Here is a 26546-nt window from a genome sequence, read left to right on the forward strand (position 1 = left end):
CAGGTCTTGATGTTATATGAGCACATAGCAACACCAAGCCCATGGACAGGCACGTGTTGATTTTTTTTTTTTTTTTTTTTTAACACAACAGTACAGCAGGAAGCCACTAGTCATACACTTTTACCATCACACAATTCATTCATCACCACATGCAGAGAGAAATAAATCAAGAAGTAGTCAGCAGTGGTCAAAGAGACAGAACAGAGAGGACATATTTGATTAGTCCGTGATGTCGGTAGCTCTCCAACAGAGGAGCAACATCGGCTGACAGTACAGAATGAACTGGTTTTACAGGGAGATCTTGTTCTGATATGAAGTACATTTCACGTAGCATTAGGTTGTGCATTTTCTGCAGGTCTTGAGCACTTTTGTGGCAGCATAGTTTTTCATCAACAGTTACACTCATCCACACACACACACACACACACACACACATCTAATGTGTTTCCACAGGTAGCTTTTCTCACTCTGCTAATGAAGGATCGGTTGCTATGAATTCAACAGGCAAGTCAGCCCAATCCTGTGATCTCTCCTGGTGGCCTCAAGAGACTTGCGGTTGTGTGTGTGCGGCTGTTTGACGTAGTGTGTGTGTGTGTGTTACATGTGCATGTGCGCGCACAGGCTCATTTCTTTTGGCCATATGTGGGGTCAAAAGCGTGGAGTGCAGGGGGGCAACTCCCTGTCATAGTAAGCATTTTATTGGCTCTTGTTGCTGCCCTGAGACTCTTTGATTGGCTGTCAGCTCCAGCAGTCAGCGCAGTGAGCAGGTAGAGGAGGGTCTTCGCTCTGCTCTGTTGCTAGGTTACAGGTATACCCAATAGATGTGGAGATACAGCGATAGAGTAGAAATAAGGATGAGGATGGGTGTGGATCTGAGCGTGGATCTGCGTGTGCGTGTGTGTGCGTGTGTGTGCGTGCGTGTCTGACTGTCAGCATCAGGGAGGGGTCGCTAGGACTGAGGGTCAGGAGGGTGGAAAGAAGAGTGAAACAGAAGGGGAGCGACAAGTGAGATGGAGGGATTTCTTGAAAGTGAGAGGAAAAAAAGCAGGTTTATTGTTTTAGCGCAGAGTCTTGATCATACAGACAAACATCATTTATCCACATTCCAACAATCCAAACTGACAGCTTATCCAAACAACTGTAATGGACCGAGTATGGAGAGATCTGAGAACGCTGTTCCGTTTAGTTGTTTTTTAAACACAAATGACAACAAATTCTTTCATTTTTGAACACATATATAAAATACAGATAACATCAAAATGTCATATTTTTCCACTGACCTACTCAAAATTTACAGGTGTAGCAGTGTAATTATTACTGGCCAGCAGATCCCAGGCCTGTGTTTGGTTAGTAATTCATTAAAATGCTGTTATATTAATGACAGACTGCTTTAGACAACACTGCTCTGAAAACAGCTGTTCTGGTGCACTTAGATTGCAATCACAGAGCGGTCAGTTGCCACTAATCGGGGTCATTCATCAATCCGGAAGACTACACGCACAAAGACACACACACACACACACACACACACACACACACACACACACACACTCACTCACACACACACACACACACACTGATCGATGGCTGGGCTGGGCCGGTAAGAGGGGTTGATGGGTGCTTGGCTGGTGCTTTGTGTGTGTGTTTGTGTCTGAGAGTAAGTGTGAATGCGCTGGCATAAACACAGTGATCGCAGAGAGCACACAAAAGATAGAAGATCTGTAAAGATTAACCTCCAGTCCACTACAGTGTGTCAGCCTTGTCACTTACAAACTAGTTGTGCTGAGCAATAAATTGGATTTCTTTCATTTTTCTTTCTGACAAATATCCACAATTTTCCCCCTGATCTATCTACTCAAACCCTCAATGTACAGGTAGATAAGAACATAATAGTAACCATAATGATAATAATAATATTCCTTTAAGTTACAATGACACTAATGGAAGTCAAACTTTAGTATTCTATAGTTGTCTGCCTTCATGGTCCGTATCTACGGGGATCATATGTGAATAGTAGAAATCACTTAAACCTGTAAAGTGAATGCAGAACTGATTGTTACAGCCTCCTGAATATGTCTCAGCACTTTTATCTTGGAGATCTACTTCTCTAATTTGCACAAGGTAAAATTAGGATTTCCAAGGCTTAGACAAACACCGAGCCCTATAGGCAGGCATTTCCTCAGAGACTGCCGTTGGTGCACTGCCCAAGGGTCTGTTTGGAGTTCTGAGCTTTCATTAATGATGGCACTTATTGTTGGGGATGCTGTAAATGTAACACAAGATCACGACTCTCCGCGCAACAGCTCATGATTGGAATGAACCTTCCTGCGGGGTTGAACTAAGTTTGATCCAACAACGTATCAGTTTTATGATATACAGCCTGTGGGCCCTCTGCAGCAAACCTGCCACCCTGTTAAGAAAGTACAGGCCTTCTGCTAATACCTGAGCCACACTGTGAAAAGAAAACAGTGGAGACCAAGTGTGGATCGTGTAAACATTCCCCACATTCGTCCCCGATTCCTCCATCTTGGCCAGGCCAAGAACATTTGGCTGGCTAGGAAATCTGTCAGACTGCTGCGAGGAAAGAAGGGAAGGGTGAGACAGAGAGAAGAACAACAAGGGAGGATGAGGAGGAGGAGGAGGACCTTTGCTTTATTCCAGTGCTGAGCTGATTATGGAGTAAATTTCACTGTATTTTGTAAATTCTCTTTTTCTCCTTGCGTGGTACCCTAGAATTTCTTTCAGCTTTTCCCCATAAAGTTCATCTTAACACTTTTTTTATTTTTCATGTGTCACTTTCAAATTGTCTCATTTTTACCTACTGGTTCCTTTCCCCCATCACTTCTTCCCAGCTGGTCATTTCTTCTGCTTTAACTGCTCTGCTCATTCTGTCTCTGTATCTTCTCCTTCTCCCTTCCTCATACTGCTGATTCATAATCTCTGTTTGGACAGAAAACAGAGGGAGGGAGCTTCTGTCCTGATGAATAACAACAGGAATTGGGAGAGAGAGAGAAAGCGAGAACGGGATACTGAGGCAGCCTCCTTTGCAAACTGCCTGCCTGGCTGGCACTCTGTCTCTCGGTCTGTCTGCCAGACTGTCAGTGACTGTATTTCTGTCTGTGTCAACGCTCTCGCCCTGAACCAAAATTTCCACATATCATGCGGGCAGGATGACCAGGTTTGGCTTACTGCTGCTATTCTTAGGCTCGTGCCATCCAGTGTATGTTTAAATAATATGGCCTGCGTTTTGTTCTCTCTTGTCTGTCGTCTTTTTCCAACACCTGGCCGTGTCTTCACTCTCACACATTAGAGTGCCGCTACCGCTTAGTATTATGGAAAAGAGGTGGAGTAAGGGAGGATGGTAAAACTAATGGAATTGTAAGAAGAAAAGACGAGATCAAAACTTAGTGTATGACTTGACTGCTTCATGGGCTATTTGCATTCTTCCCCGTGTCAGCCGGTTTCAGCCCTTTATCTGTTTACTTCTTTCCTGCTCTCTGTGCTCACAGATAGTGTTTTAATACAAAGGTTTTCCAATGAAGTTGTTATCATGTACAGGTTTTCTGTTTCTGTTATCAGACAGTGGAAGTATGAAACAAAAACATGACTAATTAAGACAACATGTTAACCAGGAGTCACTTCCAAGCCATTTCCTGCTATTCTGCTGCTAAAGTTTTATAGCTGCGACGTCATCTGACATAATCACCATAAACATAAGATAAAGACAACGTCTATGCTATGATTTTGGATATATATACTTGTAAAATGATCATTCAGAGAGAAAGTTAGAAGCTCATTCACATCAGCTGCCGTGTGGTCAGCATAGAGAGGTGTGCCTGTGAAGGCAAATCCCTACCTCGTGCTCGTAGTGTAACACTGCCAACTCTCTTCTACGGAGAGTAGTGATGTTTGTCCAAGAAGCTAGATTTGTGACTATAGGTGCTTCTTTTTTTTTTTTTCTAAATTACAAAGCTGCTAAAGGGGTCTGAATAGCCTGTTAAAGCATCGACAAAGGCACTAAGTTGTCAACACTGCTTGTTTACACCAAATCATTTTGAAAAAGCATCGACCAACACTAACTCCAACATGTGGCATTCAGCTGACCAATGGTGTAACTTCATGTTCAGTCAGTCTGTCAGTCAGTCAGCGACATGCATTTATAAGGCTGCCTCACTATTGCAGTCAAACTAAAAAATGAGGGAGAAACAAAGCAAAATGGAAAAGAGTAGAAAAAAGAAAAAAGTGATGGAGAAGAAAATTATATGGCAGCAAAGAGGGAAAGGAGATAAAGGAAGAGTGAAAATAGCATTGAGGTTCAGAAGGGGGTCAGACTCATGAGATGGAAGATGGTTGTGGAGATAACTGTGACATTGTGGAGGATTCACAGAGGGTCTTTCCTGTTTATTGATGTCTCATCCTCCTCCTTCCTTTAACTGCTTCACTTTAACAGTCCCCCCTTCTTCTTTCAGGACTCACAGACAGTATGTGCCTGAGTGGAGAGTTAAAACCTGGAATGACCCAGACACTGTGTGTTAGTGTATGAGTGTGTGTGTGTGTGTGTGTGTGTGTGTGTGTGTGTGTGTGTGTGTGTGTGTGTGTGTGTGTGTATTTTGGCTGACATACTGTGATCAAAAATGTAGGTCAAAGATGAACAATTTGCAAATGAGGTGGAGAAAGCAGGGAAAAAGAAATAGAGGGTGACATGTATGTGTATGTATGTGAGGTCGTGTAGGGGTGTGTTTTTTTTTTTTAGTGACCATTTTTAGAAACCACTCTATGTAATGAGCTGAGCAGGGTGACAGGGATGGGGCTGCATCGCTAAGTCCTGCGCGGCTTAAATCGCACTGGCATCTGGATTCTTCTCACACACATAAACACACACAACCTGTCAGTGTGTGTGAGCATGCGTATGTGTGTGTGTGCGCGCGTCAGTGTTTGTGCAGCTGACAGAGGACAGAGCAGAAAACGGTATGAGACGCTACATGAAGGAAGGCCTCCGACATGTTTACATTTGAAAAAGTTTGTTTGCTGGATCAGATTTAGTCTCCTCATCCTCCGTGCATATCTCTGATTAACATAATTAGGCAATCGCCTCGATCTTCAGGACATTAGCAAATAATTTAATTCACTTAATGAATCTGTCTTAATACTTAACCTTAATTGCGGTTCTCTCCCTCTTCCTGCTCCTTCTGTCCTCTACCTTTTCTCCTGCCAGAGTGAAGCAGCAGAGAGGAAAGGTTTGCCAAGGGGTCATAAATGTCTTATATATTTAGCTTCCCTGAATGTTTTAAATAGCTTTGCTTCATGCCACCTTCATAAATTTCATATAAATCTACATTTTTGCCAGAGCCATATTTAAAATCCAAACACAAATCTTGGCTTTCTCTGAGCTTGGCGGGGAACCATAAAGGTATAATTTGCCGCTGATGCGATTAAATAAAACGCTGTTTATATTTGCAGTGACGTGTCCTTTTAATCTCTCTCTCTCTCTCTCTCAGAAGTGTGTCTAATTTTTCAAATCAGCCTTACTATTGTACAAGCCTGATTTTCTTATGACTCAAAGAGTGAATGAATTGGAGGGTTACACTGTATGAGTGAGTCACTATCAAAGCTATATTTGTGCGTGGATGTGTGTTTGTGTGACTGTGTCTGTCCTGCCTGCCTCGTGGATGCATGCATGCAACTGTGTGTGCAGTTAGGTGGTGGTAGCAGGGGTTATGAATCAGATCAAACACACACATACACACATAGTGACACCAGATCAAACATACATGCACCGACTGCCTGCGCTGGACTGAGCTGAAGGGCCCCGACCGGGTGTGACTTTGATCCTCACCACAACATCCGCTCTTCCACTCCAACACTGCTTTTCCTCTACTCATCTCTCTCACGTGCCCCTCAGGACACTTACCCAGGACTCCAGTTACTCCTTTCAGATCTTCAAATAGAGCTCGGTGTGCCTTCAAACACAGAGGATCCTCCTGTTGTAACTGGACACTCGGTGTGTAGGATCCAGATTTGGAGCCTGCCGAGGGGCTTCAGGTCTCAGAGGGAGGGTTGTGGTTAGTGTCACCATCTCATTGGCTGTGACAGTAATTATCCCAGTTGTATGTGTTGAGCTGTAAGCATGTGTGGCTGGTGCAGGTTGCTAATGTGCTAATGTTTTCCCTGCTTTAATCTTGATGATAAATGACTCAATGTAATTTACATCAGTATTCCTTATGGTGGCAATTTATTTCTGAGCTTAGTCCAGACTGGTATCTAGCCACCACCCTAATACAATAGAGGTGAATACATTTTCGTTTGTACTAGTGAAAGTAATGAACTATAATATTTGAAAATCTAAACAAAAGTTTTTCTAACCACAACACTTGCTCCAGTTGCACAGACTTTTCTATGGACACTTTTCATTTCAAAACTGAAAATGTTGGTGGATTATTTTGACATAATATACTTTAATATAATTCATATAAAATTTCCTAAAAGTATCACTTTGGCATTATTAGCATTTAATGCAGAGATCATGGCTGTACTAAGAAGCGATCCAACAGGTGGTATTTTTTTTTTCCATCACAATGTTGTTTACAGTCTATGTTGCCTTGACTGTGTGCAAATGATCCGTTGTTGTGGTGGCAAGCAGACATAAACCCCGAAACACTGAAGTAGATAATAGAATAATGGAGAAGATTCTCCGCCATGACCTTTTCAGCCAGATGTGCAGTGACGCATATTGTGTGTGAAGTAAAAATCTTTTATAATCACTGTGGGTGACATCAAGATGCAGAGAGCAACTGTGTCAGATTTAAATGTCTCACGAGGGTGAAGTGGGGGATAATATGCTAAATTTTAACACATCTAACCTCATAAAAACCTTTTCAGGCTCATCACCCAAAGGAGCACAATGACTTTACTGTAATAGGAGAGCAGCAACTAGCAAGGAACCTGATGCCACAGCAAATCCCTGAAGAAGAATTCATGATTGAAGACTAACATATTTTGTAGTAGCAGGTGAACAATCATGTGAAAACACAGGATACGTTCATGTGTGGGATCACCTTCAGCCAAGATACACCAGACCTATTGAACTACTCAAACCTGTACACCTCTAAGAGCCTGATTAGGGATGTAATCTAATATGAATACACTATTCGGATATGAACACAAATAGTACATTTAGAACACTTTCAAACATCATTTGAATTTTTGCAGTAATTTATTCTTTTTATTTATTTTTTATTTATTGTTTTCCCTCTTCACTTGATTTATTAAAACACACCAAAAGATGTTATTTTGTTAATTCTATTGTTAATTCCTTCCTACGTCTTGGGTTTATCCAGGAAATAAACACACCCAGAGACAGTTAGAAGCTTTGCATTACACCCCTACCAACTATGTGCTTGATCTTCACCTGTGGCCCTCAACCCTGTCTTTGAATAACCTAACTCATGTCGGCACATTAAGGCTGGTAGTGTACTGCCGATGAATCTGAATTTCTCTCACTTGTTCTGGACACAGTGTTTGGACAAGCCTCCCTGTAATCCCCTCCACTAGGACTTGGCCGCTTCTGCTTTAGAGGAGATGAAGACAATGCTTCTCACTATGGAAATGTGTGCAGACGCTTTGATGCTTTATTCACTCCGGCTTTTCAAAGGACGTGTCCAGTTCTTCGGCTCCCTCGCACCTTCCCTTCTCTCTAACCCTCCGCCCCCACTATGCCGGCTCTGATCGATCCAACCATGTCTCCCAGTCCCACATGTCATCTTTTTTTTTTGACACTGCTCTCCTCTCCCCTCTGCTTGGTATTCTGGAGTGGGAATGCATGCACCATCGCGGATCCATCAGCTCCGATCGGAATGCCGCACCACGGCTCCGGGAAATGGAGGGATGAGAAGAGAGAGAGAGAGGTGGAGTGAGAAAGGGAGAGAAGGAGAGAGAGAGAGAGAGAGAGGGCAGGTCAGTGGCTTGTCGACATCCTTCCGGGACCGAAGCCTTAGACTGACAGGGAGAGAGAGATAGGAGAATGGGAGAGGACGAGAGTAAAGGCAAGAAAAGGAAACCTTTTTATTTCTGAGGGGCCACTTTTGTTAATATCCAGCTCCTTTCAAATCAGCCTGTCAGGGGTATTCAAGGAGCATGCAAATTCTTAAACTCAATTTTATTTAGCGCTCAAAGGATTCAATAAGAGTTATGCATACTCGTATCCACAAAAGAATATAGCCGGGGTGCTTTCATAAATTAAAACTGCGCTCAGTTTTGTTACATTCAGGCTCCACACAAGGTGCTTTACCATGGATGATAGAGACATTATGGATACAGACGTGGCCAGTGAAATGACTTCTTTCATGACTGCACTTCACACAGTCGGCCCCTGAGATAAAGTCAAAAAAATAATGCCCAGTATATGCAGTATATCTGTTTTCTTACATTGTCGTTAAATCAATTTCATTTTCGTAGTCTTGTGTTTGAGAGATCTCAACTCAGTGGAACTTCAGAAAACACTTGCAAATAGACAAATGGAAAAGCAAATGATAAAACATCATTAACAGTTTGACACTTTAGGTAGCAGTTAAAAAAGAAAACATAAATAAGGAACGCACAAACAAGTTAAGAAACACATTCACCAGTTGGACAACATGTACACATAAAGAAATGCGCTGCAATAACTGAAAGTTAAAATTCAAGTCATACAAAACACAGTGAAAATTTCCTGAGCACAATAAAAACTGATGAATACACTGACCCAATAAGCTGCCAAGGTTTATTTTAGTTTTAACATTCTGATTGTGTGATTACAGTATTTGGGATATGTTTATAAATCTAGCGTTCGCCTTTAAACCTCCAGTAACTGACTTTTCTGGCCACAAAGCAAAAAACAAATTGTGAACACAGCAATGACATATCGTCACCCTTAAGTTGATATGTCAAACAACATCCGCATTCCTGTAGAGCTGTTACTCTGGCCACCCAAGAAATGTAGGGAGTCATTCTCCTTTTTAGCTCTTTAGCTGCCATATGCATCACTATGTTCAGCACCCAGTCACTAACTTACTGTCTGTCTCCTGTTTGGTGATGTGCACATCGTGTACAGTGGGAATATCAGAGTTTTTTTTGTTGTTGTTGACAACAGCTTCCTGCTGCGTCTGGAAATGAGATTGATGAGAGCAGTGAGACTGAACCAAAACAGTGAAGTTGCAGGTCGTAAAACCAAAACAACAAACTGAGAGACGTTAAGTCCTTTTACATAAAGCTGATGAGAACTGCAGGTGTGGGTGTTAATTCTAATGGGTTCATTTCTATTTAACACACAAATAGTCATGTGATACACATTTGTTTACATTTTATTAAGTATTGATTGTAGCTGATTTAACAAATTATTTATTAACTCATCAGTTTTTCATTTACCACAGAATCGTATATGGTGTTCATCTCAGCTCAGTTGTGTACAATTTGCAGTGTTTCTCTATTTGCTTGTGTCTGCATGTTGCATATAGCGTACGGTACGTTGTCAGATTGGTGGATGTGTTTGTTAATTGGCTTGTGTTTTGTTTGTTGTCATGTGTTTCACTGAGGCTGCAGTGTGTTGGGCTCTCTCGGCCTCTCTAATGTAGTCCAAAATATAGCATAAATTGGTCTTAGACGGTTTCACTATCTTAGCAACATAAAACACCCTCTTTAATCACTTGGTTTGGAGGAGGAAAAAACTTTTCACAAAAAGGGAAAGCCTTTAAGTAGAGGAACAGAGGAGGGATCCCTCCTCCAGGACACAGGGACAGGCATAAATTATCAGTAGTAGAAATAAAATATGTAGAAATAAAATGACAAAATATTCAGTATAATAGGTTAAGGAGGTTAAATGGAGATTTGAATGTTGCACTCCAGACATACAGTTTTCTATTTCTGAAATATGCCTAGAGGCTGAAGCATGACTGTACTTATACAGACTATTACAGTCAGTCATTTGTAGCTTGAGTTTTCTGACTCCCAGCTTCCATGTCTTTCTGCAAGATTCTGTGCAGTGCAGTCCACACTCAGCTTTTCATCACACGTTCTTTTGTAATGTATACTGTATTTTTTTTTTTTTTATCATCTGCTGACTTTCTTCTCTTCAACTTGCTCATCATCCCTTTCCTTCTCCTGTCAGAGTGGAAGGGAGAAGCACTGATCGTATCGATGTCCTCTTTCTTCTTCATTTATCACTCTCTTTCTTTTGCAATCTTCCTCTCCAAAGCCTCACTATCCTCTCTGTGTGTTCTCCCCCATGGCTTTCCTCTACAGCAGTGCGTTGCCTTGGTAATTACCAGTTGTCTTAAACAGACAGATGGAATAAGAGAGAGTGACGGGCAATTTTCCCAGTGCCTGTTTTTCCCGTGTATGTGCACGCAACTCCTTTTTGCGTGTGTGTTCTGTATGCACGCTTCTTTACTTCTCTCCATCTCTCCATCTCTTTCAGGCTTCCTCCTCACCCCCCTCTCCCTGTGAGCTTGCATTTGTGCATGGCTGATGTGTGTTTGTGTGAGTGTGTGTGTGTGTAAGGTGGACGGGGGAATTACCTGACAGAATGCGTTAGTTCAGGATAGGAGTGGGACAGTCTCATCTCCTCGCTCTTGTGTTGGCCATTTTAGATGCCAGGTGTCACTCTGACCCTCTTCAGGGCTGTAAGGGATCACTGCTGTCCTCTTCTCTTCTCGTTTTTCCCAGCATGCCACTAAAACAGCAATGGAGTAAAGCAAGGGGCTATTTCTTTCTATAAACTGTCAGACCAAGAGAGGAGGATGGATGGAGTAGGGAAGAGCAGGGGCTGGGTGTTAGGTGGGGAACATGATGCCAGAGTTCACCTACTCATATTCATGTCATCCAATTAATTTTCCACACTTTCTTTCAGGCTGGCATGATCAGGACGGAGCAAGAGGAGTTTTTTATCGAGCCGGTGGAGAGGGGCGATGGAGTGATAGAAGAGGAGGAGGAGGAGGGAGGAGGAGGAAGGACACACATCGTCTATCGCTCTTCAGCCGTAAAGAAGGCGCCCATCAGCAGCACGGCGGCAGACTACCACTCCAGAGGTCAGTCTGTGGCTTCCACTCTTCCATCCTCCACCTTTGTACATCCTTCACGGGATGCTTCTCATGCAGCTTTCAGCTCAATCGTTTCCGTTTTTTCAACTTAAACTGCAAGCTGAAAGCTAATTCCCCGATCATTCCCCTTTCAATTTTAAACCCACAGAAGTGTGAAAATTTCTCTTCAAGTCTTGCAAATTTGACTTTTTGTCAGCATTATTGTTTTTTGCTGTAAATCCTACAACACTGCACAGGCTGTGCTCGTTCCTTCTCAAATAAACTATAGACAAGTATTAAACCATTCTTCCCTCATACACACCTGGTTATATAATCATATCAAACTATTGTATGCAAAGACAGCGAGTCACAGTGAGCATACCCTGCTGTCAAAAAGATTACACCTACACACACTCAAACGCATCCTCCTGTCACTGCACTAATTTTCCAGCGAGAAAGGAGTGAAATATGGAGACACATGTTTGATTGGTAAGGTAACACCTTCTGAATTTTTTTATACGCTTGCCTTGGCTGCTTTAACAGTTAACAGCTAACACTCAAGTCTTTGGTTTCTCATCACGTCTGCCTCCATTTTCCACTCTGCAGATGAAATAAATGAACTGAAACAACAGGAAGGGCCATTATTTTAGAAGAAGCATAATACTTAGAGTTTGACATAGCGTGTCGGCTCCAGGATTAGAGGGAAGCAGGATAAATGTGTATTCAAATAGGCTTTAATACGCAAGGTCTGAACATGATCACACAAGATTAATTATGTTGTCATTATGAAAAGTCATCTCTTCATCTGTTTTAATTTGTATTACTCCAAAATCTTATTTATTTTCAATGAAATGAAGAAAAATAAAATCTGGCGATGAAAAGTCATATGACTGATAAAGGGTGTTCGCACACTCGCCTCGCACTTTAAACGAATTTATCAACAAAATTTATCTAACAGTGTTTTTTACTTTGCTGAACACAAAAATAAAGGAAGGAAGTTTTGATCATTGATTTGCAAGTTTGGAATATGCATGTATTTATTATTTTATATAACCCCAAGGGACAAGAAGCACCAAAACTCTCTCTTTAATTATACATTTCTCAGTCTAATGTTGCACCTTCAAAAGCACTTAATGCTGCTTCTCTACATCAGTAACTCCCTACAGTAAGATATACACGTAAGAAAGCACCGTAACACATGTTTCAATCTTTTATTCATCTAAAGCCTGGGGACAACATTTAATGTTCATGAACAAGGATGAAGAAGAGCAATGTCATTGGCTAATATGGAGGGCAACATATATGATCCACTGCAACAACTAATAAGACTCTCATTTCATAGAAACCAGTTGCATATACTGTGACACTCAATTGAACATAAAGTGGGGAGATATTATAATTACAGCAGGCATAGAAGTTTGCATTAATTTGGAAAGTACTACATCTTGGCTCATACCAGTTGACCCAGAGTATACACTATATAAAATGTCCACATCTTATTATTGTACAAAACACAAATTGAAAAAAAAAAAAGGAAAGAAGGCAAGTTAACTTCCCGGAAAATGGCATTTTCAGTATTGTCAGCTGTACTGTCAAGAACTTGGCATGCTGGGAAAAATATTACTGCAATGCATGCCTCAGGCTTGTGTCAGTAGAAGTGGCTGTCCAATCACTGTGACTGATCTGATGCCTAAGAGTCAATCAATTGTGACCCCGACCAGTGCAAGAGTCTGCATCTCAACTAATCACCAAAGCAAAAATATTCTCAAAGAAGCGCGTTGTACAGACGCGAGTCGAAACGCTTCATAACGAGTGTATCGCGATAGACGAGATCAGTGTCTTCCTATTCTGAGCAGTTGACTCAAGAATGTCTAATAATATACAGAAAGAGAGAGAGAGTTTCCATAGGAACACCCAGTGAGGACAGACTGCATTAGAGTAACACAGATCTGCTCCCACTGTTACTGATACCTGGCAGTACATCCACACACACATATACACACACACACACACACACACACACACACACACACATGTAAGCATGAACACACACACTGAACTGAAGAAAAAAAAAATCCTATACGGAAACTCACTCACAGACAGGATGTAACCACATGCAGCTTACACAACTCCCTTGATCATACATTTACACTTCTGAACACACACACACACACACACATACACACACACACACACACAACACGTCTCACTGCTCCTTGTTGCCTTTGAATCTTTCTTTCTAATGAAGAGTGGGGTGCAGATCAATAGCGTAGGATAGAACAGGCCTCAGTGTGTGTGTGTGTGTATGTGTGTGTCTGTGTGCGTGCATGTATGGCGTGGGCATGAGTTCTGTGGTCGTCTGGCTTCGATTGCTGGGATTTTCAAGGCTAAGCAGACTGACGGACAGACAGACAAGCAGGCATGTGCTGCTCCCAGTAGCATTTGATGTGGATCTCTCTCTTCGTTTCTCTTCTCCTTTTCCTTCTTATCTTTTGTCTTGGCTATTCTAGACCACAACATTATGTAAACATAAGGTTTACCTTCCAGTTGTTACATCATATCACTAATATCACAGCCACATGGACACATTGGAAGCACATTACAGATTCTCCTGCCTTCTCACTCTGCCCCCCCCCCCCCCCCCCCCTCCCCCGCCCCCCGTTAAAACCAAATCAAATTCTTTTCCTCTCCCGTATATTGTCTTTCTCAGACAGTCACTCTCTGTAGATCAATCAGGGAAATTAGCGAATTAATTAATAATCAATCAATCATTTCTGGAGATCTCCTTCGCCAAGCCTGCTTAATTCACAGCAAGTTATTGAGTGTTGGACTCATTTCCTGGCTAAAGACAGAGGTAAGGAAGTTATATTTAGCAAGGTAATAGAGGAGCTCAAGAAGGAGAGAAAGAGAGATGAAGACAGAGCGAGATTGATCGGTTTCTTACACCATAAGCTGAGGAGGTGTGAATCAATGTCCTAAGTGGAGAGAGCAAGCTTTATTATTAATGTGGCACATTCGTCAATTAATCGCTGCAGCGATAGAAAACGAAGGATTGCCATTCATTTTTAGCCGGGCGGACAGAGCTCCATCCTTCAATCTGTCTTTTCCTCCCCCTTTACAATTTCATTTTATCTCCTTCTTTTATCTGTGGTTTTGATCAATGTCTTTCTGTTCTGCTAATTTTACTCTTTTTCTCTGGGTCTAGCGTCACTTGCTACTTTTTGCCCCATAGAAACTCTCATCTTGTTTTCCCCCATTCGTCCTCTGGTGTCAGCAGATATGACTTCATGTTTTTGGTTTATTTTTTGCTTGTTTTTTCTGAGGTTGGTCAGTGAGGGTGGAGTAGTGTTTTGTCCAGGGGACAACGCCTAGTCACCTAGTCTGCTACCTAAACTTAAATCCCACTTTAATATTATGCATAAATTTCACCCAGGGATCTTTTTTATAACTGTTTCCTGTCTAAATGCTCTTCTCAGCACTCAAGAAGCAACATGACCGGCTGCCGTATGTTATGTTTTGGTAGCATGGTATCCATCAGCCCTGTTCTCCGCTGTCATGTACAGTAGGCTATAGAATTATGATACAAAACAGTTGTCCTTTGCAGCTGACTTGTTGTCATTGACATTTCAGTTGTATTGTTCTCAAGGCAGAAATGCTCCCTGCAGCCTCAGGGGGCAAAGCCATTGCAATTAGCTGGTGGGCTGACACTGGGCAGAGGACAGAGGCAGGTACACAGCACCCCATGCATCTGCACAAAGCCGGCATTTGTTTTATGCCTCGGGCGCTGCTGTTCTGTGCCGTTCTAGTATGTTTTTGCTGTATTCTGTTATGTTTTATTGTTCTGGGTCGACGTGAAGTTGTTTGGTGAGTGTTGCTGTGTTGTTGGTGCATGCCACGTTGCACAGCGCTGATACAATGACGCATCAGCCTCAGTCTGGGCTGAGAGGAAGTTGAAGCAGGTCAGACAGAGGCCAGTGGTGCTAGTCACCGTAGCTTAATGGCTGCCTCTCGCATCCAGAAAATGAAGGGGGCTCCCTCGAGAACCCACTCTGTCTCTACCTCTCTCTCTTTTTCTTGCTTCACTCCCCCTTTTTGCTCCCCTCTGCTCTGTCTCTGCTGGTGTGACACAAGGATAGTCATATGGTGCAAGGGGTTTTAAGAGGAGACTCATGTTTAAGCACTTAGAGATGTGAGCACGCACACGTACACAACTCAAAAATGGCCTGAACTCATCCTCGGTGTGTAACAGGGTGTCCCAGCAGACACTTTTCGGTACAGCGTGCCTCTTGTTGGAATCCCAAATAGCCACCTAGAAGGTGACATTCTTCTGACATTATTATGAGGCTTATTTAAGACATTGTGCTAAGAACATCCTCTAATCACCTTCCTTTAGACCTACACTACCACAAGCTGCAAGTGGATGTGGACAACTTTAAAGAGAAATTACAGTGTCATAGAACCAAGGTCTTATTTTTGTAGTTATGGCTGTAATTCCAGAGGGGTCAGACAACACAACCCGCCAGGTTGGCCAAACATTTGTGGAAGTGAAAACATTGTAATAAACAGGAAATTTCCGCTGAGCAGATACTCTGCAGATTAGTGCCTCACTCCATTATCTAGCCCAGTTCCTGAAGCGACATGTCCACATTCATGGTGTGTCTCCCCATTCACCCTGAAGGAAGATGCCCTAGTATGAATGAGTTCAGGAGCCGCCTGTCCTGAGAGTCTTTAGGCTGCTGTTAAGCTCTAAAAAGAGTAGTTATCAAGGAGAATTCCTTAACCGCATATAGACTATGTAAACAATGTCATCTGCCAAGGCCCGTCTGAGGCTGAGCATTTTTAGCAGGGGAAACCTAAAACTTAGCAGCAAATTCCAGGATCTGGAATCATAAACCTCAGTGAACCATTATAGTGCAGTAAAATATGGGCTGTAAAGCTCAAGATAGTCGTCTAGAATAAATGTATATAGTGTTGAATAGAAGGTGTTAATTGGAGGTGTTTAAAAAGTTAATTTCAGCAGGGACCCACTTTGGATCAGGAGTGTGCATCAGCGCATACCTGTGTAAACACACGAACATGCAGCCAAGCAGAAACATACACACACAAAAGACAAAACACAAAGGTACAAAAGTACTCACATGTACATTGCACGCGCACACACACACACACACACACACACACACACACACACACACAGATACAGTATATATGCGTGAATGAGTGCTGGCCCAGGTGTGCCTCTGGGTGGAAATTACAGTGCGAGGAGGGGAAGTATTTCAGCAGCCAGCTGCTTCCTCTCTCCCTCTCTGTGGCCACTGGCTCTATCCCTGGAGAGCACAACTGGCTTATTACCTCACTCAGCATATGTGTGTTTGTGTGTGTGTGTGTGCAGTCATGCATTCCTGCATGTATGTGTGCTCCCCTGTGCTTTTGCGGGTTTTATTTCTTGCCTGTTTCACTCATGACTGACTGACAGCATTTGTGCGTCTACTGGTGTGTAAGTGTGTATTTGTCCGTGTGCCTGCGCTGGGTCCCTCTGTGTGTGTTCTCCCTCTGGCTCATCTGACTCCTCACCTGCTAGTAAGCTCCCAGCAGGCCTTCCATTGAGCCGTCACTCAATGTGCCACGGCGCTGTCTTTAAAAAGAGCAGGACTCCGGGGATAATAGCAGGGTGCGGCCGACCTCTGCTCCTGTCTACAGCCACTGCTTCTACACTGACCCACACACAGTTTGTCTGTGTGTGTATGTGCGTCTTTGTGTCTGTGTATGTGTGTGTGTCTGTGTGTGGGTTTCTGTCTGTCTGTGAGACAACGAGAGAGTGAGCAATGAGAGGATGATTCGGAGAAGAAGGGAAGCCTTGGAGGGATGAAGAGGAATAGTGTTATTAAAGCCTTAGTGACTGAGAGAGCGTCACTATAATCATGGTGATCATAGTGTTTTGACAAGATTAGCACCTTTCCGAGCTTTGGTGCTGCCTCTGATGTGGTGTTCATATTTTCAGAACCATTCTCTTGATGTCAAAATCCTGCTACATAGCTAAGAGTGTCTCCATACTATCCATAGTTTATTTGTCCAATGGGAACATTCCTGTCTGGTGATAGGGATCAAAATATTGTATAGTTAAGATTAAGGTTTTGAATTAGATTATGGATATAGTATAGGGATTAAATGCAGTGCTACAATATTCAAAGCTTGTGTGCGATTATATCAGAAAAACAGTTCAGGCATTATGATTAGATCATATAGCTGTGTAGACATCTCATTATTCATTATTCTTAGTTATGTTGTGTGTAGTATTAATGCTTGGTTGAAAAAAAAAAACTAAAAAAAACATGTTTTATTGATACCAGGAAATTTTATAAGCAATATATGTATACATGCAGTAGCTTGACTATGATTGTGCAATGATAAAAATATATTTCATAATATCCTAGTACCTTAATTTTAATCTATGCTAACTTAAACGCAGAGCTCGCACACAGCAGGTACAACCATGTGACTACAATTACATGCAACAGACCTCCCTGGAGGTGGCCAGTGTTCTATGTTAGCATCCGTTATGTAACCAGTCAAGCTAAGGGACAGAAGCTCATGGAAGATGAGATGGCGTGTGACTTCCTTCCTCCCACTACTGTCACAGTGCTGCAAACACACTCTATCCGCGCACACACACACACACACATACACACGCTGTGTTAAATCTGGCACTATACTCAGAGAAGTGTGGGAGCCGCTGCCATCGCTGAATAAGCTTGATGTGCATGCTTGAGCAGGAAAATTTGACATTGTTTATAATGTTAAAGCTTTTACACATTAAGTAATAAAAAAAAAAAAAAAGGAAACACATTTTTTCAGTTGTTTTGTCTGATTATAGCTCCTTTCAGACTATGTGGGTGATCTCCTGTTAGTTCAGTTGCATTTGTTAGGGGAGTACAATTTTCACCTTTATCATCTTTATAAGCACACAGAGTGTAGTGACTCCCAGCACGGCTCCATCCAGCATCTGAGCTCTAATCAGCCAGAATAACTGAAAACACCTGTGTGGGCGTGCAGGGCCTTTAAACTACAGTATGTTTGTCCCTGGTATGAGCAGCTTCTCACTAAAACACCATGTAGGTTAATGTAGTAATATGTGTGTAAAGAGGATGTAATACTATGGCAGCAGATACAGAGGTTAATGGAACCTCTCATGTGAATGAGGCTTTCATCGCTCTGGAGACCCAAATACAGTCATCGCTCTGTGTGTGTGTGTGTGTGTGTGTGTGTGTGTGTGTGTGTGTGTGTGTGTGTGTGTGTGTGTAGTGGTTGTCTACCTCAGTGTGTGTGTGTGTGTGTGTAGTGGTTGTCTACTTCAGTGTGTGTGTGTGTGTGTGTAGTGGTTGTCTACTTCAGTGTGTGTGTGTGTGTGTGATTTTAACCCTTTAGTTTGTGTCTGTGATCAAATCTATGTTCGTATGATGACTGTATTACATAAAAAAATCCTCCCAAAGGCAGACACATGAAAGAACAAAAATGTGGTGTGACTAAAAATATAACAAAACAATCCTAAATCAAGTTTCACTTTTTTTTAGGTTTTTGGGGACCTTTCAACTGTATCAAATGTTCTTCATCAGCAGATGGGGTTTACCAAATTGCCTCTGTTGACATGTGAGCTCAGTAGCTGTAATGATTTCATCCGTAGCACCAAAACAATTCCAGCTCAAGGTAACTTTACTTACTTTTTCCAGAGGTTTTCAGCTGTATTACACAAACAAAAAAGTTCTATGGATGAAACTGTAATCGCTACTCACCATTCACGTCATCGGATTCATCCACATGATAACTAAGCAAACCCCATCTGCTGATGAAGATCATGTGCAATAGTTGAAAGCACCAGAAAAAGTTAGTAAGTGGATTTGGATTAGCATGTCAACCTTGGAGACTGCTGCTTCCAAAGTGAATAATCAACTTCACTGCTAAACAGTTTAAAAATATTTAATAGTGTTTGGTCTGCATTTTTCAGACTTCTAGTAAAAAAAAAGTTCACAGTTCACTGAAAGTGAAGAATAATAATAATAATACACATTTATCAGGCAACTTGCTTCTACTTGGGGAAAAGTGGAAGAATAATCTTTCAAATTTGCTCTCAGGTGATCACATGATTAATCACATGTACTGTATGGTTAGAACAAGTATAGTGACAAGGAATTAATTATCATCTCTACGTCTTTCACATAGTTTATTCTTTTGAAAAAAAATTAATGCTGCAAAAATATTTGTGTTTAATGTTTCAGTTCATTTTATTTTGAAACCCCACAGCTCTTATTTATTTATAATATATGGATAGGGATTAATAAAAGAATTTAAGAGAATTTTTTGGAAGTTGTAAGTTTGATAAAAGTATGAGTAGGAGTAACATTGAAGGATTTTTACTTTACAATAGCTTATTTTTGATTGTCTCAAACAAAGACGGGATATGTTTCTGTTTGCGCAGTGGCAATAACGGACAGACATCCGTGTCTTGAGAATGAAATTGTCAAAGTGGCGTGTGCGCCTTGTGGCTGCTGTCTGATTAGCAGAGTGATGGGTGGTGGTGGGAGTTTGTTAGGCTGCAGTTAATTTGCTGCTGCGCCCCCTAGGGAAGTTTAATTGAATAAAACACAGCTCTGTGCTTCTTCATTCAACATTGTCTATAATACTTGCCACAAGCATCAATTTATGGCTCAGACAGTCAGAAGGTTAAAAACGAGGAGGATATGTGATCAGTGTAGTATATTAGTATCTTTGTGAATTTTACTTTAAATGTGATGTACTAATGGATCACTATAGATGAGAGTGGGGGGGGGGGAACAGAAATTCCAATCATCTCCACCTTTGTCTTCAGTTCTTTGCTCCCTCTGAGCTGGCTGATACATCTTATAGCATTAGTCTGATGTGTTCAGATTTAGCTCGAATAAAAGTGGAGAATGGCTGTAGAGATGAGAGCATAGAGAGAGGGAGGGGAAAACAAAGCCCGCTTAGAGCTTAGCAGGAGCTGAAAATACACATTTGTCATTCTGTTTACTGCACCCAATGAACCGGAGTGACTGTCAAATCCAGATGGGTCATGTTGTGGTTGTCCATGCACTGTTGTGCCCTGACCTTTAATCATGTGTGCTTGTGTGGAGCAATTACTGTAACACAGTGGTGGTAGGAGGCAAACTACAGGCCAGGTTATTAGTCTTCATTTTTCAGAGATACTATAATCTAATGATACTTTCTAATTGTGTTGTTCTTGTCTCGCAGGCTCTGTTCGCACACTTTAAATTGTGGCTGCAGCAACATGATTTAGTCACTCTTGGGTTCTTGAAAGACCAAGCAGGGCAATATGCCTCATTGAGAATTGGATGCCATAATTAATTGCAATTTAATGGAATTCAAGATCGACGTTTATATCAATTTCATTTCCAATAAATATCATTTATTTAAAAAAATTATCCTTGATATTACTGCAAAATTAAATGTTAGCTCACCATCAGATTTGACTTTGAAGATATACTGTAAGTACAGAAAGATTTGTGTTTGTTAGTGTGTGTGTGTGTGTGTGTGTGTGTGTGTGTGTGTGTGTGTGTGTGTTTGTTTGTGTTTGTGATTGTGTAGCTGCAGGAGCTCAGTCTCAAAGAAATATCACAGAATTACAGATTTGGTGAAGTGAAATTAATGACGTTGTGGTGTAGGCAGTCTGTCCACTGCGTGTATGTGCAGTGCACACATGCAAGGTTGCCATGCAGAACGAAAGCACACTTTAGCTCTTGAAGACCAGAAAAGGATTGTTTTCCAGCACTTCAACCACATGCAACTGCATTAATTAAATAATTAATCTGAAATTTGATTTGAAATCATGCTTCTGCAACTCTAACTCTGCCAGTTCATTTGTTTCTATTCTACCTATTGTAACTGAAGACATGTAACTGAGATGTTTAGATCCTGCATCCAAAACTCTTTTGGCTGGTAACTGTTGTTAAATATTGAAACAATCTGTGTATTGTGCTTTCTACCAGGACCACAGTCTTCCCCTGACATTAACAAAGCGTTTAGAATTGCTTAAACATAACCATGGAAACATTAATCATAAAAAACTAATAGTGAGGCCAAGTGCTCAATCAGCTTCACATTGAGAAACCTTAAGATGCTCAAGAAGACAAGAAATACCATACGTAGGCAGAGCAAGGAGGAAAGGTGTATTAAAACCTTTATGGAGTCGGGTATATTAATTTTCCTCTGATTGCCAGGAGCAGCTATGAAATACATTGACAGTGAATGTTATGCAGGTATACATTCAGATTTTCCATTGTGAAAGTTTCTGTGTGAGACGGAATAATGCTGATCAGTTTGAAGTGTTAGTTTTACTCTGCTGGGAGAGCCAGACTGGGGGGGGGGGTTCAGTTTGTTCTCTGTGGAGTGATCTGCATCTGAGGAGCTCTTGTAATACAGTTGAGCCACTGGTTTACACAGTCAGTTGAAAGTGACTGTGGAAGCCCTTTCCTTTTATGTAATGTGTCCTCTGCAGCTGTGGTCACAATCAAGCTGAGATAATTACTGAGCACGCTGGCATGTCTTCACTGCTGTGCTCTTTGCGTGTGTGTGTGTGTGTGTGTGTGTGTGTGTGTGTGTGTGTGTGTGTGTGTGTGTCGCAGAGCAGCTTATGTGCGAACTCTACCTCTCCTGCCATATGTATCGTCCTGTAGTGATGAGAGAGAGATAGATCATCTTCCATAGCAGATGTGCTGATGCCAGAGAAAACTTAGTTCACTTCTTTGGCATATTACCCACGCTCCCCCTGTGATCCTTCTCTCTCTCCAGCCTTCCTATGAGAACTCTGGGAGGTTTCTGAAAGTGTTCCCAGTCACGCTGACAAACCCCAGTGTTCTGGCTTGTGAGCATCAATGTGTGTGTGTGTTTTTACTCTTATCTTGCTCATACACAGTAGATAAACCCCTCCCCTCTCTCCCCTTCGCTTTCTCCTTTTGACCTCTATTCCTAAACCATCCATCCATGTCTCTCTTTTCCTCTTCCTCATTCCTTTCTTCTCTTTCTCCTTCTCTTCTTCCTCACTCTCTAAAGAGTGGACTGTGTTTTACTGTCAAAGTTTCATGTCTGTTTCATCTCTGTTGGGTGTGGTCAGAAGTTTGCTCCAGGAACTACACCCAACACTGATCTCGCAGTGTACCGAAAACAACGTGGAGAACATTTTTTCAAACGCACAGGGGATGGGAGTGATCGTTACGAGAACGTTAACTTGAACTTGTGATTTTTTTAAAGATTAAATAGTGTAATTTCGGTGACATGCTCTAAAGGTTTCCATGTCATGCTCTGATTTGAGCCTGATTTCTGTATTTATGTGTCAGGGGATGAGGGGTGTATGAAGAATCGAGATGGGAGGGTGAATATGATGTTGCCTTGTAATTTGAAGGCGTGGAGTAACAGGTGGCGTCATAGATGTTGCACAGATTTACTTGATTTGAATTGTTTGCTTTTCATTTGAAAAAATTACTGTTACAATGATTAAAATAGACTGGATTCAGGATCAAGTGATGCACATAATTAACAAACTGAATCCAGTCCAGGATTTGCTACCAACAGTCTCATTTTCTTCCAGCTCTGGGAGTCCTGAACACTGTATGTTCTTTTGAGAAACTGGTCAGATATTTACTAAAATGTAAAATGATGATTAGCGGCATACGTCCACCTACACGATGCAAAACATCCAGGTGCAGACAGGAAGTTAAAAGACAAAACATCAGAGTTGGAGCAATTCCCCGTTGCTGAAATGCATTAGGTCAGTGAACAGAGGTAATTACAGAATGTAAGTACATTGAATGGATATTGCTGGAAAGAGTGCAAACCACAAATTGTTTCAAACATAGGATCTGATATAATGAAAATCTGAAGGATTATAACCCTAAATGACATTTTTATCCTCTTACTTCTTGCTAATTTTTCTTGTTGGCGAATCACCTCTGGCCTGCCTGCTGTAATGACTTTGAGCCAGGTTTGCGATCACAACGTGTCTGACTATGCAAAGAATGACTCACATACACATACACTACAGGAAGGAATGTAGGCCAAGTTCAGTTCTGGCTCTTCTTCTTCCACATTTCCTCCCACTATATCTCTCTGCATTTGAATTCCTCTTTTGTATCAATATCACAAGTGTGTAGTAGATGCTGCTGACTTTCTCCTAGCTCCACTTGTAGGTCATAATGCATCACCTAGTTTAGGAATGTTAAGTGGGATAAATAAGCATACCTGCAATGTTTGTTGCACCGATGCTTCCTGCGTCTGTGCCTTACATATGCTGTTTGTTGTCTGTGGAGTTTAACCAGTAATAAGTCGGCACAGATATCAAAGGTTTCTCTTATGAGGGAGATAAACAAGATACAAGATAGAGACGGGATACTGAGTAAAGAATGAGCAGAGGGCAGATAAGAGAAGAGAAATGAGGAGATGAGAGGGAAAGTGCCGTCTCGTTTAACTCCTCGTCACACCAGTTCAAACCTCTGAGGCTGAAGTTCATGCCAGGACTATCTGTAATTTAGCTGCTGATGTGATTTTAAAGCTATTAAAAAGAGAAACACTGTAAACAATTGAAGTCTTCTTAAAATAACTGCTGGGAAGACTGTTAAATGTTTCACCAACAAAGCTGTCATCGAGGCCTTTCAGAAAAAAAAAAATATATAGAATCTGCCATGAGGAGCTGTTTGCAGATTTCAGCGAACAAAACAGGAATATTGCTTTGGTGAAAGCAGCCACACTGTCACAACCTCTCTGTGTGGGTTATTTTTACTCTGAAAGCAGATAAACACGGCAATTACTAATGTTTAGCTGAGCTGCTACAGCAGCAAGCCTGCTAAATCCTGCTAATTAAGTCCAAAGAGGTAAAAAAAAGAAGGAATTATTCTGTTGAGATATAAGAGGACGTTATTTTTTTAGTGGAGAAGTTCTAATCTGCTTTAATCACAGCTTTGATGGGTTTGTGGCTCTAATGCCTCCACTCTATTGACACACCCACACAATCTAAAAATGGGGAGATCCCTCTGTATATCTTGTTGTGTATTTGTGCGTATTTGTTTGATGTTCTTTCAAACTGTTACTTCATGATACTAGCAGGCATATTTATTTCCCTTAGATAAATTCACCAGGAGCACATGAAAAACACACACCGGGACAGACACGGTGGTGGTGTCTGCCTGTGGTAAGCGTGTTGCTGTCTCTGTCTGGGTAGTTAGGGCTGAGATTGCCAATAAATAGTGGCCAGTGGCCTTCAGCATCACCAGCGGGGAGAGATTTGTGTCCTCGTGCCTGATTGGTCCAGGCCTGAGGAAGAGAACAAACCATCTCGTTAATCAGGGAACGCTGTGGGGACACTGTGTGTGTTTCTGTGCCACTCACACTCGGTGCCGGTGGCACGTTGTCAAAATACTGCGTGTATGTGTATGTGTTTGTGTGATGTGTGTGTGTGTGTGTGTGTGAGGGAGGGAGAAGGAGAGAGACAGAGAAAGTGAGTGTTGTGTGTGTGCAATGTTATGTCAGGCGATTGAGACGGCAGCAGTGCAGAGCTGAGCCGATGGATGACAGATGACTGGGTGTTAAAGGCCGCAGGAGCAGCCATGACTCACAGACACACATGTGTGCGCACACTCTGAGCTGCCGAAGCTGTCACATTACAATCCTACCTGTGCTTACATTCCTCCTAGCACCAATTTTCACTTTTACGGCTGCCAAATAAAGTCTAGTGCAATGTCAAGTTTGAGTATCATCACTCTGTCGTCTATTACAGACTCAAATAATGTGCTAAATTTTCAGCTTTCTCCAAATACCAAACTTTTCAGCAATAGGGCAAGCAGACAATATTTACAGATTGATAACTTTGACTTTTTCAAGCTCTTTGCTTACTTCATGCTCCCCAAAGGGTTGAAACTCATAACAGCTGTGTTTGCTTTCTTGGTCCTGTGTGTCTAACTGTGTCAAACTGCCAGGTTTAGGGGCTCACACCCAGGCTGCTTATGGAGCTGCAAAGCAAATGTTAGTTTTGCTTTTAATCAAAAGCAACAAAAACACAGCTAAATAAGAGTTCTGCCAGTGTGTTGAGCTAGAGCATGTGGGGTATAGTGCCGTGCTAACATATGGAGAACAATATTGATTTTAAATTGAGGGTGAGATGATGAACAAACACTGGATCATGTGATTTACATTTCAGTAAGCTTTCTATCTCCACTCTAATCTCATATTAGCTCACACGAGGATACGGTTACACAGAAAGATGTATGGTACATGTAAATGCGTACGAAAGAAAAAGGTATCTGTGTACTTTTTGTACTGATAAAAAACAATGTCCCCCTAGTAGTTCTAGTAAGTCAGAGCTGACTGGGATTCCTTAAAATAGCGCTCAAAAGTGGACATTCCCACGCTTCATCTATCATCGTAATATCACAATGGATCAGCATGTTTTTTTCTTTGAAACCAAGAGCTTAAGTATGGGAACTGGTTTCTCATACTCTGAGCCAAAAGCACTGACAGCAGGCAGACATTATATCTGACAACCCATTGACAGTTAAAAAAGATCATCTTGTACAATGTCAAAGGAGTATTTAGCTTTGTCGGACTCACAATGGACAGTTTTCTGTTTTTTTTTGTTTTTTAAAGGTTCAAAATCAATGAAGCACAACCAGAGATATACTTTCTTTATTCCACACATTCATCCTTTCTTGTCAAAATGCTGCACCTACATTACCCATAATGCAACTCAACAGCAGACAGGTCGGTTGGAAATTCTGGGGTGTTATGCCGCTAGCGGCTAATGTAGCATGGAGACACGAGCCTTAAGCAGATATGAGGAATGAGCTATATAGGTTTGGTGAGGCCACTCCTTTCTCCACACCCCAGATGTTTCCTTTTTCAGAGCAAACTTCACCTTGTAGTCACCTTGGGAAGAAATGGGTAGTTATGCAGCGAGTACACTTTTATAAATAAAAGTATTTGATCATGTTTAACCTCCAGCAGATTTTGTTGTGCTGGACACTTCATGATAAAAGCCGTTCATTGTTGCTGTTATCTCACTAAATAAACCACAAAACCAACACAATCAACGGAATAATAGTTAATCAGAATGACGTTATGATGCATTTAATGATACCAAAACTACTAAGATAGGTACCAAATGAATTATGTTGATTTAAATCAATTTGTCATATCTCTTCTCTTCTCCTTCTCTTATCTTTTTATATCATCCTACCAAACTTACGCCACTCCTTGTGTTTTTTTTCCTTCCTCCAGCTCCATCACCCATTCTGTCCTGGAGGTAGCCCCAGGGCTGCCAGGTGTGTGTGTGTGTGTGTGTGCGTGTGTGTGTGTGTGTGTGTGCGTGCGTGCGAACGTGTTTCTGAGTGAGCAACGGGTTCACCTGCATTTTTATTGCTAGTGCACAGTGAATCCACATCTTTCTTTAAAGTTTGTTGGGTTCATTCTGCCCTCATA

At 41.7% G+C, this 26546-nt stretch overlaps 1 protein-coding gene across 2 annotated transcripts in view; it reads left to right on the forward strand.

The window, feature by feature from the left end:
- The window catches only part of LOC111646645 (A disintegrin and metalloproteinase with thrombospondin motifs 2-like), a 108101-nt gene that overhangs the window by 37895 nt on the left and 43660 nt on the right, over positions 1 to 26546 (forward strand). For both annotated transcript variants that reach the window (XM_087171035.1, XM_023396188.2), the window contains exon 3: positions 10883 to 11060. In XM_087171035.1, the coding sequence (XP_087027161.1) occupies positions 10883 to 11060 (178 nt within the window). The remainder of the gene's footprint in view (positions 1 to 10882; positions 11061 to 26546) is intronic.

This window comes from Seriola lalandi, unplaced genomic scaffold (assembly GCF_002814215.2).
Source record: "Seriola lalandi dorsalis isolate HSWRI2012SDOR001 ecotype SW California unplaced genomic scaffold, Sedor1 jcf7180002054973, whole genome shotgun sequence".
Taxonomy (NCBI): domain Eukaryota; kingdom Metazoa; phylum Chordata; class Actinopteri; order Carangiformes; family Carangidae; genus Seriola; species Seriola lalandi.